The following is a 20446-nucleotide window of genomic DNA, read 5'->3' as shown; positions in this document are numbered from 1 at the left end:
CGGACGCCGATGCGTATGAACTCGCCATTAGATTTTTGAGGCTTGTCAAAGTCTTGCCAAATTATAGGTTATAATTTTGTGTCAACTTATGTTAAATAACCTGCGTTTTGGAAGATGATGCATTTTGATTCGTGTTATTACATATATTTTGTGTCTTGTGAAGTCAAGGAGAGGAAAAACCGAGGGAAAATTAACTGTTCTCGACCCAGAGCACAATTTATAGTTAATACTCGGTTCTCAGGCAGAAAGTTTTATACACCAATAAAGTTACCATCAATAAAGTTTGTATACCATCTCATTATAGATAAGTGCATCTCGTATATGGTACAAAGATCGTACTAAACATATACTAAAAACTGGAGTATCTGTAAAATAACGACATCACACGATAGGTAAATAATGGATTTTAGTACTGTAGAAAAATAATGTCAAAAGGTTGTAGTTTAAAAAAATTAAGATTAAGGTTAATTAATCAACCTTTAAGGTATAAAATTCGGTAATGTTATTATTAATAAAATAGTTTGTTTTATTTATGTTTTTTTATTTATTCCTGTGGAATATTACAAATTTGTATTTGTACATAAGTTATATTGATAAATATAGTAATAAATGCGGGAAGATCCTTGAAGCTTTATGCCGGGACTACACCAAACTATGCCAATTCGGCGGCCTGTGTCGCCGGCCACAGTCGGCGAGTCAGATTGCTAAAATCATTAAAAAGTTAGGGCAACCAAGATTCGGCGGCCCGACTCGTGCGGCTCGAAATTCTAGCGGCCAACTGTCGGTAAAGATCAAACAACATCGAGCAACTGGAACGGGCGCGGCGACCAGTCCTCGTTCAGTCGTACGGCGAAATTTCTATAGAGACAAGCGTTAATTATTTCCTTTAAACAATGGATGGGGAAGAAAAAACGAAAAACATAGAACCGGAATGGAGTGATAAGAAAGTCATATTATTGATTGAACGTTACCATAAAGAGGACAATTTATGGAATCCGAAAAATGAATTATATAAAAATAGAAATAAGCGGCATGATTCACTGATGTCAATATCAGACGCTTTGCATATTGAAAAATCAGAAATTGAACGTAAAATAAAAAATATTACTGTCAGTTCTACAAAGAAAAGAAAAAAGTCGAAACTAAAAAATCTGGTTCTGCGTCTCAAGAAGTTTATAAGCCAAAATGGTTTGCTTATCAGTACTTGTTATTTTTAAGTGATAAAAATACACCACGGGAAAGTATTGATAATTTTCAGGTAAGTAAAACGATTAATTTATTTCATAAAAAATCTATTATCTACATTTTGTTAGATACAATGCATATATAGGGTGTTCCAAACTAACAAAAACAAATAAAATAGGTAAGGAATGATTCAATCTCTTCGTAAAAATAAAGGATAGTTTGTTATACAGGGTGGTCCGAACTGTATTCCGGAAACTTCGGCAGCATATTCTACAGATAAAAATGCAGATAAAAATAAGTGAAAAAGTTTGGTAAATGTATGTCCTAAAATGCTTAGTTTCGGAAATACAGGGTGTAGAAGTTTCATTTTTTTAGACTTTTTCCAAATAATTTTTGAATTAACGACAATAATTGGATGAAAATTGGTGTCTGGGGGAGGTTTTTGACATGAGAAATTTGATTTTGATGTCAATAAGACACCTATTTGTAAGGGGCGCCACCTACATGTGTTACGCCCGTTATATAAAAAACGTGGTGAATTTATATTTTTTTACTCGGTAATTTTATACAGGTACGGACGAAAAGTTACTGCTTTTCAACCCAATTAAAAAAATAGGTAGGTGGCGCCCTCTACAAGTAGGAGTCATATTGACATTAAAATCAAATTTCTCATATCAAAAAAATTCCTAGACACCAATTTTCATCTAAATATTGACGTTACTTCAGAAATTATTTGGAAAAAATCGAAATAAAAATGAAACTTCTACACCCTGTATCTCGAAACTAAGCATTTTAGGACATACATTTATATACGAACTTTTACTTATTTTATCTGCAGAATATGCTGCCGAAGTTTCCGGAATACAATTCGGACCACACTATAAACGTTGAGTACAAGCGCGGTTTTAGGAGTAATGGGGGTAATTATCCCCAGACCGATCAAACTTCAAAAATTAAGCTTTCAAAACGTAAAAAATAGTTTTTTGCTTAAAACAAATAGTTTTTTAGGCGTAAAAATCGTTTCTTATGTGTAAAAAATAGATTTACACGCAAACATATGTTTTTTACATGCAAAAAAACTATTTTTTATATGTAAAAAATATATTTTTTTATTTATTACTTTTTCAACATTTTAAACTACACTTTTTCAAACATGTCCTCCAAATTCTTCAAACGTTTCACTTCAAATATAAGCACGTAGTGCACAAACATTTTTTATTTAAAATTACTCCCCCTCTAGATTTTTTTTCTAAAACCGCCTTTGGTTGGGTAAAAACTCAAGTCATATTGGAGGATAATACAGTACAAAGACGCCTGAAAACTTTTTAATTTTTATCTTAAACACAAAAAATCATGGAATTAATAAAATATGTGGGACAATTATAGTTTATCTGAAGTCAGTTGAAATAGATTGGGACTCTTAATTTCGGCACGGTCTTTGTCGGTCCCTTTGTCGGCATCATCGGGACAAAGGAATTAAGAGTCTCAGTAGTTCCAGTTGACATCGGAAATACTATACTACTATGAAAGCACACTATCTGCATATATTTTTTACTTTTTTAAGACGGTGACTGGGGTTGAAAGATGAAATTGTTTGCCCTTTTATTCCTGTTTGTGTAAATTGACTCATGAAACTTACACAACTATATAAAATAATAAAACAAAATAAAAAAACTTGCCGATTTGAAATTAAAATATTAACAAATTATTTATAATTATTAAACGTAAATAATTACATGTTAACTTTACATGTAATTTAATAAAAATAATACTCTCTACTTCATATCTTGAAAACGATTTTTTTCAAAGTTTGTAAATTAACACATAGAAGAAGGTTAGTTCAAAATTCTGTTTAGGTCATGTATATTTACTATATTTTTTTAAAAATGTTGTTTGTAAGAAAATTTAACATTGGTAGAAAATAATAATATTTGAGAGCAGCTAACTAACGTTTAATTTTTAAAATAATTTTTTTGTTCCGATACGTTTATTTAATAATGATTTTTATATTTTATTTTTTAATTTCAATTTGGTAAGTTTTTTGAAAAAGATGTAGGAGGTGAGAAAAAGTGTGTTTTAAAGCATCCTGTATAATCTACTTAGTACAACACTTCCGGTTGCTCGATATTCGTTTGATATTTACCGACATTTGGCCGAAGAAATTCTAGTCGCGCGGGTTGTGCCGCCGACTTTTGGTTACCTCTACTTTTTAATAATTTCTGCAATCTGACTCGCCGACTCTGGCCGGAGACACAGGTCGCCAGCTCTGCACAGTTTGGTGTGGTTCGGGAAAAAATACGGACGATAGAAATTAACATGGATTAATGAACCCGCCGAATTCTACCCGCAGAGAGGAGCCGCCGACTTTGCACAGTATGGTGTAGTCCCGGCATTAGAATAAGAAATAGTTCTTTTTTATACTTTTTGGTATGTGGTGTTTTGTTCTTGTTTGTTTTGTATTAACACATACCGTTTTTTATATAAAATAACTCGATTAGATTTTTTTCACTTTTATACACTTTTTTCACAATATTTTGAAGTAATCATTTGTTACTCAAATTTTAAATATTAATTTCCTGAATTTTCTACTATTTGTTCCCATTGTTCCAACTTATTTCTTTGTAAAACAAAATAAACTACTTTGAAATTAAAATGACAGACACATCTATCACTGTCAAGGATCTTGTCGTTGGACATACTACACTTAGAGTATGTATATTCATACTTCTGTTTCGATCTTGCTGGAAGCAATCCAGAAATGGCTCTCAATGCCTCTTCTTCAATGTCAGAAGAAATACTTTCCGAATCGCTCATTTTTTAAACTAGTGACATCAGTATTATTTATTGTCATATTGACATTGCCATGCATGGTGTTATTTGAACAAAGGTATTAAGATAATTGATTTTTAGGATAGGTATATAGTTAAGTACAATAATTTTTAAAATTCATTGTGTGTTTTTATAGTTAGACATAGATAAAATATTGTACAATACACGCGAGTTAACTCCATTAAGATACTTGTGTGGTTACACAACTCGTGTTACGCACTCGTGCAACTTTCACACGCGTATCTTAATGATGTTTGTATCGTAAATATCTATTATATTTTAGAAAGTTTGGCGTAGAATTTTGAACACCCTGTATGATTTAAGATTACGATATTTATAGCAAAGTAAGTATAAACCATCTAAAGTAAATACCTAATACAGTTTTTTTTTATCAGGACAGTTTTTGAATTTGTAATCATTTTTTTAAAGAAGGTTGGAAAAATATATTTTTTATTTATTTACTAATAATATCTCATATCGAAATATATTTAGTCATATTTTAGGATTCTGTAAAATGATCTGAAAGGAACCCAAAAATGCAATAATATACAGAGTGTCCTATTAAAAAAAATCATCCCTATCCACTCACACTTTTTTGAGCCAATCTATAGAAGTAAAAATATTTTCCATTAGTACATATTTTAAGTTTGCACTTAAACAAAATTCTCCATTTTTTTTTTATTCTAGGAGCTACAGATAGATGCATGACGCACTTTAAGTTTGCCTCACCTACGTAACCGTAGATGAAGCATTAATTAGTCGGTTTTCGACGAGGCTAAGTCTTGAGAATGACTACAGTCATGACTATAAATGCCAAGCCTAAGATTTGTACCATGTAATAACAAGACTTACCGTTCCAGGCCTCGAACATGTCGTTGATGATGTAGTCGACGAACCCGATCTGCGACTTGGGAATGGAACACGTGGCCCTGTCGAACATGGGCATCACCACCGGCAAGCCCCTCATTTTCTCGTCGTCCGTTTGCTGGAAGTACTCCTCGGCAATGCGGCGCGCCCACTCCACGCAGATGCGCAGGGGCCGCGTGGGATTGGACACGTCCGCGCACTTGATCATCATCCGCTTGACCAGGGTGGTGTTCTCGGGGCTGAGCAGGGCATTGTAGTCGTCCGGTTGCTAAGGGAGATTATTAAAATTACTTTAATATGGCAATAACAGCAACAATGTTTATTTAAAAAGTAGTTTCTTATACATAAGGTTTAGGTACTTTGGGAGTAGTAAGTAATCTCTCAAGTAGCATTTTTAGACATGAAATCGAAACAAAATCTCTGCTGATAAACATTGCGAAACAGTTCCGTCACATTATTGATACATATGTTTCGTAACATAAATCGTTTTTTGTTTCGAAACATTTCACCAAAATATTGTTTCGCTACATAAGCTATATAACAATAAAGAACTTAGTGTCACAAATTCTTCGAAACTTTTAAGTAACAAATATGGCTCACATTTACAGATTTCGTACCCGTTTTGTGCCTAAAAAGTTTCCATAATTTATTTGATATTTTGTCAAATATGAGAACATAACCGTACCTTAATTGTTTGGATTTTGTTTTGCAGTTTTTGCATTTAAGCATTCCTCAAGTTTTTATAGTACTATAATTAAAATAGCAGAAAGAAGGACATAATATGGTGAGTACAAATACAGATATTTTTCCTATGTAATTTTATAATTATTTATTATAAGCATTACAGAGATTTGTTTTAGGAATTAATGTAATAACAGCCACTACCCATATCCAACAGGAGACTGAAGAAAAATGCTACCAGCAAACGTTTTTTTCTCTTTTTTCCACAATGGAATACATGTTTTTATATTTTAATTGTGCTATAATAAGTAAATAAAAATGATTTAATTATTTTGACCAGAAGTTTTGATTGGCGTTGTTGACAGGTGACTAGTTTGAAATTTCTACACAGATAGCGCTAAATCGAAACATTTTGGAAACAAGGTTTCCATTTATTGCCGATTCATTTTCGAAACACGAGTTTCTCTCTTTTTAGACACAAATATGATATAATGTAGATGATTTGTGTCCGACTCCATGTTAATTTTATAAAATAATGAATTAAAATTCCGCTATGTTGGCTAGGGCGTTTTTAACTAAAAATATATGTTTTTATCGGCTGTTGAGCTTTTAAACTCATAAAAACGTGTTCTACGTACATTGATTTATATATTTTTATTTTCAGAACCATAATATAGAAATAAAAATAAAAAATCTATATTTCAAACAAAAATATTTTGTAGCAACAAAAAATAATAATATATAGAAGAGGTATTAAAAATATGATAGTAGGTATATCATTAAATTAAACGATGAATTTGCTTTTGCCAGATTTTTTTTGTACGAGAAATCATAAAAACAAAGATTTTAAAACAAAAAAAATATGGCGGTGGTCGACATTGTTGATGGTTTTCATTTTGAAATCCCCACACAGGCATAGCCTATTTTAGTTTGGTAATTTGCTTTTTCACATTTAGAAACAGTGGCTGCTTAGAACGGGAACATATTGGAAACAAATTGCAGAAAATGTTTCGAAAAATTTCCTCTAAAAGTTTTAATTTCGCATCGAAACATTTCAGGAAACGGTTAGTGCCACCGCATTAAATACACACGTAATAAAGCTATATAAAATATATAGGTTTCCAAAATGTTTCCTATTTGTGGCGTACCGTTTCCATTTTGTGTCAAGAAACAGAGACACAATTAATAGAAATATTACCTAAAATATGTTCAAAAATGCTAATTGGGCTTACTGTACTTAGGGCCTATTACACAGTAATGTTACTATTTTTGAAGGGCCAGAAGCCCAAGTACTTAAATTAACCTACTTTTTCTATTGGACTTCTGTTAAATGTTATGGTGTTGTTTTTAAACATATCTCGGTTTCTGGATATCATCATAATTTTTTTTTTCAGTACATCCATTCTACTAAAATGGTTAAAATTTCGGATTCCAAAGTTTCTAATATCCGTTTAATTAGAGGTTCACGGTATTTTCATTGATTTTATAAGCTCCTTCTGAATCAACAATTATATTAACAAGAGACCGACATACACAATCTATTTAAACGCAAGTATTTTATTTACATCTCCTTTGCTGTATTTTCAAACTATTTCTTTAACTAAATTTAATAAGAACAAGCCGACTTTAATGTTAAGCTCTTGTCTGCACTCTGTCATAAAGATAGAGCGGAAAATTTAATAAAGTCCATGAGGTACATATTTCATAAATTAGAATAAGTACGGCACGTTATGATGTATAATAGATGCCTGCATACTAAATGGGAGTAAATTTGAATTTCAAAGTTCTTTGAAAGATCAAAACAAGTGTTGCTTGAATACAACCATTTTACATTGAATTTAAAAAAAACTATATTTCATATAACAATAGAGCTAGAAAAAAAAAATCTAACAGAAAATTTTTATATAATATTATACGAAATATTAAAAAAAATAGAAATTATAGATAAGCTCTTTAGTTTTTCTTCATACGTAATTATGATTGAGTAGTTATTGTCAATTTTAAGTTTGATTTCATGTAATGCCATCTTAACAGAATGTTAACGGTTTTTATTTAGAATAGACCTTCCACTGGGCCTGAATTTTGTAAGCGATTTTAGACGCTCACCATATATGACGTTAATTTTCGCTTAGCGCGCACTTAACTACCAATTTTGGATATTCCCATTTGATGCGCTTAGCGTATTTACACTTTGCGCTAAGTGATTTGAAAAAAGGACCTTAAAGGATCGTTTTGCTTGTCGAGCTGTCAGTAAAAATAAAAAAAAAATTGTGATTTTCTGCGTTGTCTTTCTCGTTAGTGAAAAATCGAAATGCTGAGAGGCGTCTTCGATAGTCCCCTCGTATAATAAGGATAATAAGGGGACAATGAGGATAATACTAATAAGGGTAATACAAGTAAAAGACCACTGAATTTTAAGAAATAAACCAGCCAACCACAAAGGTATAGATATTATTACCGAAATTTGAAGTTAATCATATTTTGATTGATCATAAATGTCATACCTTTATGGATTGGGTATTTTAACAGCAATATATAGCAACCCTGACTCCAGAAGAAAAAAAAGGGTCAAAGGATTTATAAACTAGGTATCTCTGGGAATGACTGGGAGACGGCCAAGACTAGACTGGGAGACGGCCAAGCTAGTAATAACAGAACAAAAACTGAAATGGGCTATTGACACCTTTCAACCTTATAAAACAGCAGAAATAGATGGGATTCTTCCTGCCCTTCTAAAGAAGGGTCAGGAAATAGCTACACTCCATCTATTAAACATTACAAGAAGCAGCTTAGCGATGGGATATATACCAACCATCTGGAGAAGAGCTAAAGTCATCTTCATACCCAAAATAGGCAAAACTGACTGGGCTAACCCCAAATCATTTAGGCTTATTAGTCTCACATCGTTCATATTAAAAACGATGGAGAAAGTAGTGGACAACCATATTAGAGTAAATCATCTACAGGTTAAACCACTGCACGATAGTCAGCATGCATATAGAGCGGGCAGATCCACAGAAACTGCTCTGTACCAGTTAACTGAGCTAATACAGGCAAGCCTGGATAGCAAAGAAACAGCACTTTGTGCCTTCTTGGACACTGCAGGGGCGTTTGACAATATACCTCACAAGGTGGTCAAGCGATCTCTTGAAACAAGAGGGGTGAACAGTACGATAATTCGCTGGTTTTGGGAAATGCTCTCAACACGAACAGCAGAGGCTGAGATAGGTACCAAAACTGTAGTTGTTAAAACAACGCAAGGAACTCCACAAGGTGGAGTGACCTCCCCTACTGTGGAGCTTGGTAGTGGATGAACTACTGGAAGAATTAACTCTAGCGGGAATACACTGCATAGGGTACGCAGATGACATAGTCATCATTGCACGGGGAAAACATGAAGGCACCCTGTGTGATATTATCCAAAGAGGATTCCGCATCGCTGAGAGATGGTGCAGGACTGTCGGGCTGAGTATTAACTCAGATAAAACCGCAGTAGTGCCATTCACCAGAAAGCGAAGTTTGAAAAACTTGAAAAGAATCCATCTAGATGGAAAGGAAATACTGCCATCACAGGAAGTGAAATATCTGGGAATAGCCCTGGATAGTAAACTTCTCTGGAACAGGCATATTAAGAACATTACCAGCAAAGCCACAAAGGCTCTCATGATATGCAGAAGACTGGCGGAAAATAGGTGGGGCTGCGCCCCTAACATTTTGCGCTGGATGTATACCATGATAGTAAGACCCATGATTACTTATGGAGCAGTTGCTTGGTATACAAAACTAGAGCAACGTACAGCAAGGCAAAACCTGTGCAAAGTGCAGAGACTGGCATGTATCTGCATCACAGGTGCCATGAGAACATGTCCAACAGCAGCAATGGAGGTCATTCTAGACCAAACACCACTGCACATTGTCGTCGGTAGTTATGCCAATGCGACAATGATTAGAATGGTTACTGACGGAAACAGTACTGGGAGAATTTTCAGGTCAGGGGCTTGGAACACCCTCAAAAAGAAAATTCCACTTCTCCAACTCCCAGTGGATGACATACCAAGAATTTACAACTTTGAGAAACACCTCACTGTAGTATTGAGTAATAAAAAGGATTGGAAGAAAGAGACGCTTACTCAGCATATAAAAGACCATACCATCATGTGGTATACGGATGCTTCCAAAACCAAAGCAGGGACCAAAGAAATAGGAGTATTTGGGCCGAAAACTGAATACTCCGACCCAATGGGCACCTACCCCAGTATCCTTCAGGCAGAAATTTATCTTATATAACTATCGAAAACAGGAAATTGCCATCCTATCCGATAGTCAAGCAGCACTTAACGCGATCAACTCAGTAACCATCAATTCGAAGTTGGTCAAAGAATGCCTGGTGAAGCTCAACAAATTAGGCAAAAAATAAAGTCCTCCTACTCTGGGTGCCTGCTCACCAAGGGATAGAAGGCAATGAAAAAGCAAATGATCTAGCTAGAAAAGGAGCGAACACTCCACTAACTGGACCAGAACCGTTGTGTTTTCCAAACGGGAACCAACTGAAAGCGGAACTGAAGAATCTGGAAGACTCCATCCGTAACTTGGAATGGGTGTCCTCCAACGGTCTAAGACACTCGAAAAAGTTCCTTAGAACTTGTGACCGAGAAAAATCAAAGGTTTTCCTTGATTTAAGTAAAAACAATCTTCAGATTGTCACGGGGTTTCTAACAGGACACTGTCTCCTCAACGAACACCTCAGTAGGCTGAAACTGAGAAACAACGGCGAATGCAGATTTTGTAGGGAAAATGGGGAAACACCAGAACACCTTATCACTGAGTGCGCCGAGACGACGACCATTCGTGCCATGAACCTTGGTACGTCTGATGTGGAGGATGGGGAGCTGGCCTCTGTGGAGCCGTCTCAGATACTGGCTTTGCTTAAAGCCCTGAGACTGTATGATGAGTTATAACTCGTTATAACTCAAGAAAGGGGAACACACAATAGATCTATAAGGTCGCGGTGATTAACTCCCCTCCTAAACATTCTACATTCTACATCTCTGGGAATAATAGACGCCATTTTTAAAAAGCAATCTCTGACAATTTCAAAAACAATTGAATGAACTCCTAAAACTTGACCCACCTGTATATTCAAGAGGTACATACAACTTAGATATCTTTGCGTAGGTTCAGTGGATTAATTTTCAATTATTTTAAAAGGAACGGCATTACAGCCGTACTGCCTCAAACGTTGTAATTATTACCACGGTGCCGCAGAAAGTTTTATAATTATTTTAAACATGACGAGAGCTTTTCTTCATATATTTTATAATTAACAAAGTAAATTTTGAAAATGTATATTACCAAGTTTCCTCTAATATTTTACCTGAACATAAATTAAGTTTTCATGCAAGTAATTGCTATGTAATTATTAATGTTATAGGAGTTGTTTCAAAACAAATGTGCAAAACTTTTTTATGGTGTGTAGTAGTTTTTTTTTCTCTCTTAATTTCCTAAAGTAATATTAAATATTTATCTTTTTTAAATGCGGAAGTATTATCCAGAATTCATCATTTCAAGATGTGTTAGAGTGGTTTTCAGTTATTCTTTTTATTTTTAAGATAGGAGGGTAATGAAAGCTTTTGCTCCCAAAAGCTTACCTTCAATTACTCGAATTCAAGCAGCCCACAGTAAAGTATTACTTAATTCAGTATCAAAAGTGTTACTTTTTCTCCTCAGGTGTTTATTTTAAATTACCTTCTCTATAATTCGTTTTAGTACAACCTTTTACAGATAAACCATTTTTTAAAATTGTGTTAGAAGTAGTTTAAAAAATAATTGAGGAAATTGTTTTACCATAATATTAAAAACAATAAAATTATCTACAACTTACGTCCATATCGGAGCCGATGGAACTTCTCGGACAGAACACATTGACAAACTTCGCTAAATGTTCGAAATGTTTTGTCATTTCGGTTGCCAGAATCATATCTATAACGTTATGCCTGGCCAGTTTGTACGTGTCCCTGTCCAAGTTTTTGAATATGTTCACTCTCTCGTCACCTGAAATTTTAAAAATATTATAATTAAACGAAACAAATTTATTAACATAATGTATTGTATAACTTAAATAAGAGATGGCTTCTCAATAAGTGTGCACATGGGCACATGAACCCCCAAATTTAACACTTCTTCTTGAGAAAAAAAAATAAATGTTATGATTTTTTCATCAATTCTATTCTAAAAAACTATTCGTTATAAATACAATATTTAAATCAAATACTTCTTCAGTTATGCATAATGGTTCAACATATGATAGGCATTTCCTTACTTTTTCTGAAGTATATTTTCTATGTACAGGGTGGGTCAAATTCGACGCTTTTAAATGGAAACACCCTTTTCTATAGGAGATCGACAAAAACTAATATCGGTGTCTGGAGCTCAATTTTTGTCAAAAACATGATGGTGAAAACCGCATATCGATATCTGTTACCGTTTCGGAGTTACGGGGTGTTTTTTAAAAATATGCAATTTTAACAAATCGCTGTAACTTTTTTGCTATGGAAAATTTTGTATTTTTATGAAAACATTTCCAAAGCACCTTTTTACGTAGAATTTAATGGTTTAAGTATAATTTTTTTTAAATTAATAATTTAAGAATTATCAAGAGAAAATTCTATTTTTTATATGGGACACTCTGTATATTTTTAATTTATTGAAAAGGATTTAAAATTACCTCTCCAAAAATATAACACACTTGATATCTTGCTCGATTCCTCTTCGAGATATAGAGTATATAGAAATTCGCCCGCTTTAAATAAGTAGGCTTTGAACGGCACCGGCTGTAATGCAAAAAAATTCTAGCTATGAGCATCAATTAAAACGAAAATAACATTTGCTATGAGAGATGCAGTATTTTATAACAATTTAAAATATATTTAACCAACATCAACACATTTAAACTATATCTAATAACAATAAAAATAAATAGCAAACCAAGACATGAGATTTTGCTACAGGTGTTCGACATATCGACCGTCTTCTGTTATGGACAGACGGAGCAGTTTTTGAACATTTCTCGCGGAATTCATTAATTCGGGGGGGGGGGTGAAAGATACCCCCTCATAACTGCTAAGTATTTCTAATTCTTGTCTAGATTATACGAAAGCATAAGGAACCTTTATTCTTCCGCAAATATATCCATAGGATTAGATCCATGGGCACTAAGTTAGGCGGCCTCGACGGCCAACGGCTGGGATCTTGGTTAGCTATTCAATTATTCTTGAAATTGACTGCAAAAATTTGCTGATAACTTCAGCGTTCAGAGGCAGTGCGTCGTCTTGCTGGAAAAATATATTTTCGAGTTCCATTAAGGGCATATCATCAATAAGGCGTCCAAAGCCTACTAGTTAAAAGTGGCGAACTTTCAAAAGTTCTGTATTTCGAAGGGGATTATAACAAAATATCAAGTGTGCTATATTTTTGGAAAGCTAATTTTAAATTCTTTTCAGTTAATTAAAAATATAGAGGGCGTCCCAAATAAAAAATCAGTTTTTCTGTTGATAACTCTCAAATCATTATTTTAAAAAAAATTATGCTTAAACCATTAAATTCTACGTAAAAAGGTGCTTTGGTAATGTTTTCATAGAAATACAAAATTTTCCATAGGAAAAAAGTTACAGCGATTTGTTAAAAATGCACATTTTTGAAAAACACCCCGTAACTGATATAACAGATATTGATGTGTGGTTTTCACCATCATGTTTTTGATGAAAATTGGGCTCCAGACACCGATATTAGTTTTCGTCTATCTCCTATAGAAAAGGGTGTTTCCATTTAAAAGCGTCGAATTTGACCCACCTTGTACAGGGTGGCTCGAATTCGAAGCATATTTATATATATCATTGGAATTTCGGAAACCGTAAGGGATATACAGGATCGGTTAAATGGGGGCAAAGTTGCGCAATTTGATGCTCAATAAAATGCCGCTTCGCATTTTTTTTTTATTTTTTTTTTTTCAAAAATATTCTGGTGATGGAATTTTCTGTACGAAACGTCGGAAAATATCAAAGTGACCATATATAGTGTTTTAAGAGTGATGAAAGGATTTAATTAAATTAGAAGTCGCCAGAAGCCGAAACGTCAGAGTCAATATTTAATCACAGAGTTATACAGCAGAAAAAGTGGCCATGAAAATATGTTTTTCATTTTAAGTTATCTTAACAAATAAAGACAGGAAACAATAGAAAACAAAGTAGAAAATTCCGTTTCTTTTTCGAATATATTAGGATGTATTCGGAATTTTTCAAAATGCAATACGGAATTTTATTGAGCATCAAATTGCGCAACTTTGCCTCCATTTAATCGATCCTGTATCCCTTACGGTTTCCGAAATCCTAATGATGAGCGTCGAATTCGAGCCACCCTGTACAGATAATCAAGTGCACGCGAACCCTCAAAAATAAAGTCTCTTTTTGAGAGAAAAAAATATTATTCTTTCATTAATTCTATTTATACCAAAACAATTAGTCATAAACTTGAACCTAATACAAAAAATCTTATGGTTGAAAAGGAGAATTTCATATCTGATGTTAAAGCTTAAACATATCTACTACTTTCTAAACAAAGCTATCAATCACTATATACTGAATATGCTTAACGTGCCAATTCCATATGCGTTGTCAACTTTCATCAGATTTATTCTACCGCGTCGCCTGATCGCACATGCAATCCATACACTTGCAGCCGTTGCCGGTGATTGAATCTATCAGCATCGGATTTTAAACTTCTGATTTAACGAGCAACACAAATGGCATTGCAAAAATTATAATGAAAGAAGCGAGAGCCTCTAATCAAAATCTAATCAAAATAAATGTATTGCTCAAGCATCTATAAATGTTAGTAATGTATGGCAATGGCTTCTTTGATTTTAAAGATCATAACATAAATAAACATAACGTACCTACGTAAAAATTAAAAACAAATTAAAAATAATCATACAGAAAGTTTTAATTTTACCTTATTAAATAATTGTTATCAGGTAGCATTTGTTAGTTTTGAAGTTTAATTTATGTAATGTCATTTTAACAGAACGTCAACGGTTTTAGTAGACCGTATCTGTTTAAAAAAAAACATAGATAAATGCAACAAGTTTAGATTGGAAAGCCCGTAAAAATTTTGGGTCGCGAAATTATTTTGGGTCGCGACCGTTATACGGATCTGGCGCTGCTATAGCGGTCGCTAAGAACAACGGCAAACAAAAACAGAAATAATTTTCTTTTGTCAAAGTCAGAATCTTCAAAAATCATAATAATCTTTCAAAATCTAAACCGCTCTCATTAAAGAAATTCCGAAAAGTGTTTATAACGTACATTTTCAAAGTAATTATTGCTATCTTGTGAGTTTAATTCAAGTTTTATTTACTCCAACCGGTGATAATTGTGAAAAAGTGGCATTAAAAACTTAAAAAGCTGTGCTGTGAACTGTGAACTGTGAACTGCAAAAACCATCGTGGATCATGGCATAACGTCGGTTTCCAGTGTTTCATAGGTATTTCATACATGCGTCCTTATATAAAATAAAGTTTCTTGTATGCAACACACTGTATTTTATTTATAAAATTAAACGAAAATAATAATAAATTTGAATAAACAATATTTGGCGATATAATTCCGGAAAAAGCCGAACCGCTCCGAAATTTTCAAAAGTTTTGGGTCGCGACCGTTGCAAGAATAGCGCCAAATAGTGTTTATTACTCTATTTTTTATTACTACTATTATGACAGAAGAAAAGCAGATGACGTCCCATACCAATCTATTTATTTTACTAAAAAAAGTTTCTAATAATTTTTAAGTTATCTATGGATGGGTTTAAATATAAATCCGTCATGCGTCGTGTCTTGTTGTTTTTAACCAGTTTTATTGGTTTGACGGAACGATGAACGATAAACGGACGCCGATGAGTATGAACTCGCCTTTAGATTTTTGTCATTTTTGACGCTTGTCAAAGTCTTGCCAAATTATAGGTTAGAATTTTGTGTCAACTTTTGTTAAATACCCTGCGTTTTGGAAGATGATGCATGTTGATTCGTATTATTACGTGTGTTTTGTGTCTTTTGAAGTCAAGTGGAGGAAAAATGGAGTGAAAATTAACTGTAGACCCAGAGCACAGTTTATGGTTTATACTCGCTGCCCAGGCAGAAAGTTTTATACACCAATGAAGTTGCCATCGATAAAGTTTGTATACCATTTCGTCGTAGATAAGTGGATCTCGTATATGGTAGAAGGATCAAACTAAACACATACTAAAAACTGGAGTAGCTGTAAAATATCGACATCACACGATAGGTAAATAATGGATTTTAGTACTGCAGAAAATAATGTCAAAAGGTACTGGTTTAAAAAATTAAGATTAAAGTTAATTAATCAACCTTTAAGGTATAAAATTTGGTAGGTGTTATTATTAATAAAATAGTTTGTTTTATTTACCTATGTTGTTTTATTTATTCCTGTGGAATATTCCAAATTAGTATTTGTACATAAGTTATATTGATAAATATAATCATAAATGCCGGTAGTTTCATAAAGCTTGAAAGTAAATAATAGTTCTTTTTATATTTTTTTGGTATGTATTGTCTTGTTCTTGTTTGTTTTGTATTAACACATACCGTTTTTATTAAATAAAATAACTCGATTACATTTTTTCAGTTTTATACAGTTTTTTTCACAATATTTTGAAGTAATCACTTGTCATCTTGTCAATCAAATTTTAAATATATCCTGCAATGCGTTCCAGTTGAACCAACTTATTTCTTTGTAAAATAAAATAAACTACTTTGAAATTAAAATGACAGACACATCTATCACTGTCAAGGATCACTGTCACTTTCCAATCTAAACTTGTTTCATTTATCTATGAAAAAAACTAAAGTGTTCTCGAATAGTTGCATTTAGATATTTTAAATGATTTTTTCTTTGTTCTTTGTATTTTTTCCTTCCGACGACGGAAAGAGATAAACTTTTCGAAACGTTAAGCATTTTTTTGTCCGTTTTGTCCGGCAAATTTGTTTATTAGTAAGCCACTGCTGACAATTAGTCTCCGTTGGATTAATGCAGCAGTGTTTACAAAAAATAACTATTTTATTTTGTAGATTTTCTTACAGTGGCGAAATACCCATAGGAGATTCTTGGAGAGATAAATGACATTGGCGTGTAATAATTAAACACAATAAATTTTATGACATGTTTTTTTAGCTTTTCAATAAAATAAGATATGAAAAGAGTTCTTTCTAAGATTGTGTACCTCTAAATGTAAACTAAGTTACTTAATTATTCAAATTAAAATGATCCAAAATATCTTTTGAGATAAGAAGAAAATTATTTAGTCCCCTTTGGAGATTGTTTCGATTTCGGCCATTTTATTTAAAACACGTCAGCAAAAATTTATTCCCCTTTGCCTTATCAATTACATTTATTTAAGCTCTAGGATTAACTAAAGGCTAGAGCTTAAAGCCCGCCTCTTTCCATAAATCATAAAACGTATACATTCAAGCACATATTTCAAGCATTTCAAAAGGTATTGAAATTTACAGCATAAATCTCTCCGCCATTGAATGAAACGAAAGCAAATTTCTAAAACCTGATAAAATACATTAGTTATTAAATTTATATAAAAGTTTACGACTTCTGGCATATGAATAGTTGTAGTTGTCATTTTTTTTTATTGTTATTTTAACTGTTATTTTAATAATTATTGGGGTTCACAATAGTTCCTCACAAATAATTTCACGACACCGTGTTTTCTTGTATGCAAAATAGAATATAAATATGCTTTTGTTAGAAAATAGACTTTAGTTAGTAGTTATAAAAAACTACTAGTTGAGACTTGCTCATTTCGCTGTGAAGAACCTTTGTCAAGTTATACAGTATGACTCCGGATTGTCTTTACAGAAGAAAAATTGTTTTTTTATTATTGACATTTTGAGAAAAATACACTCTTCATGAAACTTCTTGCTTGATATAAATGGCGTTTTCGCGCCAATTTTCATCTGTAATTTTTTGCTGTAATTTTTTTATTCCAGCCCGTCAACGGAGAAAAATCGTACGATAACGGACGTTTTCACACTTTTTTGACAAATTTCATCTGACATTAATAAAAATATCGTACAAGAGCTAGCAACGTCGGGAAAACGAGAATTTTAAGAAAGCTGTTTTTTAAATATATTTTTGCTATGTTCTTCTGTGCTCTCCTGATCAAAGTACGGGCCATCTTGCAACCGGAAGACTACTGCGGTTCACTACTGCGCATCACATCCCGTTTTCGTGTGTTTTATGGGATTTCTCGTTTATTAGTAGAGATACAATGACGCGATTTTCACATTACTTTGCTACTTTCTTATGAAACTAAATATGCTACACATATGTTTTTCCCGAGGGGTAAACCGCAGAGGAATTATGGTGTACACTATGAAGGAATTCTACAGAAATTCCAAGGAATTACGAGGAATTCCTAGGAAATACTAGGAATTCCAATGATTTCCGTAAGAATTCCGATGAATTCCAAGGAATTCCTTAGGAACTTAGAGGCATTCCACAGGAATTAAGAGGAATTACAAGCAACTTTATAAAAAATTAACGAACATTAGTAGACCATGAATACTAGAATAGGTAGTACTGAATTTAAAGAAAAACGTTTTGCAGGCGATTTTTTACTATCTGTTTTTCGTTTCCGAATCGCTTCCAAAATTTCCTAATATCAAATATCTACAGGTTAGATATTCTTTTAATTTAATATTGTACCCTCGATTATATATCTAAAATATATTCCAATAGTACGGCAGAACCACCCCCGAGAGATCTACTTATAACGTTCCCTGATTTCGCCATTTTAAAGAAACCCTCATAAGATTTTTTTTATTCACTCATTTTATACTCAGAAAGTTGTTTTTTTCATTTCCTCGGAATAATACCTAGGTATACTATAGGGAAATTAATTCAACTTTGGGTGCACTTCATCAATGACACCATGCGTAATCTTATGGAATTTACTGATGATCGTATTATGACGTGCAACTGAAGTTTTATTAATTTCCTTTCCTATAGATACAACTAGGTACCTATCATTTTCAAAAAATCCCGAGGAAAATTAATTTTAATAAGTAAGTGCCGACATATTTCCAGTATTTTCACCTATTAGTCCTAAAATTTAACTAAAAAACGTAAATCTCGTAATAGCACTTTTTATTGTTAGATCTAGTACTTATAGAGACATTAGACATTTATAAAAATCACGAGAAAATTCATTGCGGAACTGCGAAACCGAGGTGGCAACGCTGATTCAGAGTTACCGAGTTCGTACCAAGGAATTCTAAGGAAGACCTTGAATGATTGACCTTGACCTTGAAGACCAAGGAATTCCAAGGAATTCCGAAGGAACTACGAGAAATTCTGAGGAATTATTTGAGTAAAAGGAATTACGGTGTATACTTTTCCCTCTGCGGTTTACCCCTCGGTTTGTCCTAACCTCCTTAATTCCTGAAATACAGGGCGAACTTGCGATGCGCAGTGATAAATAGATGTTGAATACAGATATGGGATACGCAGTAGTGAACGCATCGTCTACCGGCGGCAGCCAGACGGTCCGCACTCTGTTTAGAAGAGCATAGCAAAAATATATTGTCAAGGTGTATGTGGCGCCATCTGTCGGAGAAGCGAGCAACTAAAACCGCAACGTGTCAAGAAACCTGAAGACATTATTTTGTTGTAGCGCCATCTTTTAATCAAGTCGACAAGTAAGCGAAGCAGACAATAGAATGTACTAGTAGATGGCGGACCCGTCCCGATAATTTTGGATTGTTCGCGAAACACTCACCACAGCTATATAAAAGGAGCGCTTACGACAGTTGGAAAAGTCTGAAGATAGTCTGAAGTCTGAAGTTTGAAAATACCGCGAAATACCGTTACAGTAATAGTAGTTGCATAAGTTGTGTTGTAAATAGTATAAGTTGTGTGTACAGAGTGAAACAAATAAATTCGTTAAGTATTTTATCGTGAGTTTAAATAGTGGACCCACGGAATCCGTAACAATATTAAAGAACCTACTTTCTTAAAATTCCTTAAAATTCTCCCTCAAAAACGTTGCTAGCTCTTAGACGATAAGTAAAATATCGAAACCGTTATGGAAATGAAAATACAAAATGACACCTATCACAAGCAAATCGTACATCGGATGAATGGAGGTATGAAAATGCAATAAATTTAAAAACTGCGTAATTTTTTAACCAATCGAAGTCTTTAAATTCAACCAATAAAATTAATATCGTATTATCGTATTGTCGGACAACGGATGCATGAAAACCAAGCTTAACAGTGTGGTTTAAAAATAACGGTATCGCTCATCCCTATCCAGAAAACATTTTAATCGTAGATTTAGAGATTGAATTTGACTCGGCTTGAGAACGTAACACAGAATACAAAGATGCAGTACAAATTAATAATAAAATAATGATAATTAAAAAAGGATAGTGATTTTTATTTATCTAAAATCGTTCAGGAAGCTACCCAAGCAGCATTTGGACGTCGGGACAACGTTGTGTCACGCGACCAAACGTCGGGGCGCAACGTCGGCACAACCTCGTGCCAACCCTAGTCTGCACTAGTTTGGAGAATAATTTTTGGGTCGAAACGACGTTGGATACCGACGTTGGCTAGAAGCCTAATTTAGGTACAAACTGCAACGTTGTTTAAAATCCTAATTCACAGAAATACAAAACTAATATGGTGTCTAAGTCGCGTTTTATCCTAAATTGGGATAATTATAGTAAAAATATTATTTTTATGCTTTAGTTAGAGACATATGTGAGATGGCAGTGAAGGAAAAACAAAACAAAAAGGATATT

The 20446-nt window shown here is 33.4% G+C and overlaps 1 protein-coding gene across 5 annotated transcripts in view; it reads right to left on the bottom strand.

Moving 5' to 3' along the window:
• The window catches only part of LOC115879817 (high affinity cAMP-specific and IBMX-insensitive 3',5'-cyclic phosphodiesterase 8), a 511035-nt gene that overhangs the window by 8367 nt on the left and 482222 nt on the right, over positions 1 to 20446 (bottom strand). For all 5 annotated transcript variants that reach the window (XM_030896822.1, XM_030896824.1, XM_030896823.1 and 2 more), the window contains 2 exons: positions 11444 to 11613; positions 4867 to 5149 (listed from right to left, as the gene is read on the bottom strand). In XM_030896822.1, the coding sequence (XP_030752682.1) occupies positions 4867 to 5149; positions 11444 to 11613 (453 nt within the window). The remainder of the gene's footprint in view (positions 1 to 4866; positions 5150 to 11443; positions 11614 to 20446) is intronic.

This window comes from Sitophilus oryzae, unplaced genomic scaffold, assembly GCF_002938485.1.
Source record: "Sitophilus oryzae breed Bouriz unplaced genomic scaffold, Soryzae_2.0 scaffold_1588_pilon_pilon, whole genome shotgun sequence".
NCBI lineage: Eukaryota > Metazoa > Arthropoda > Insecta > Coleoptera > Curculionidae > Sitophilus > Sitophilus oryzae.
This window is presented reverse-complemented; position numbering and strand designations above follow the sequence as displayed.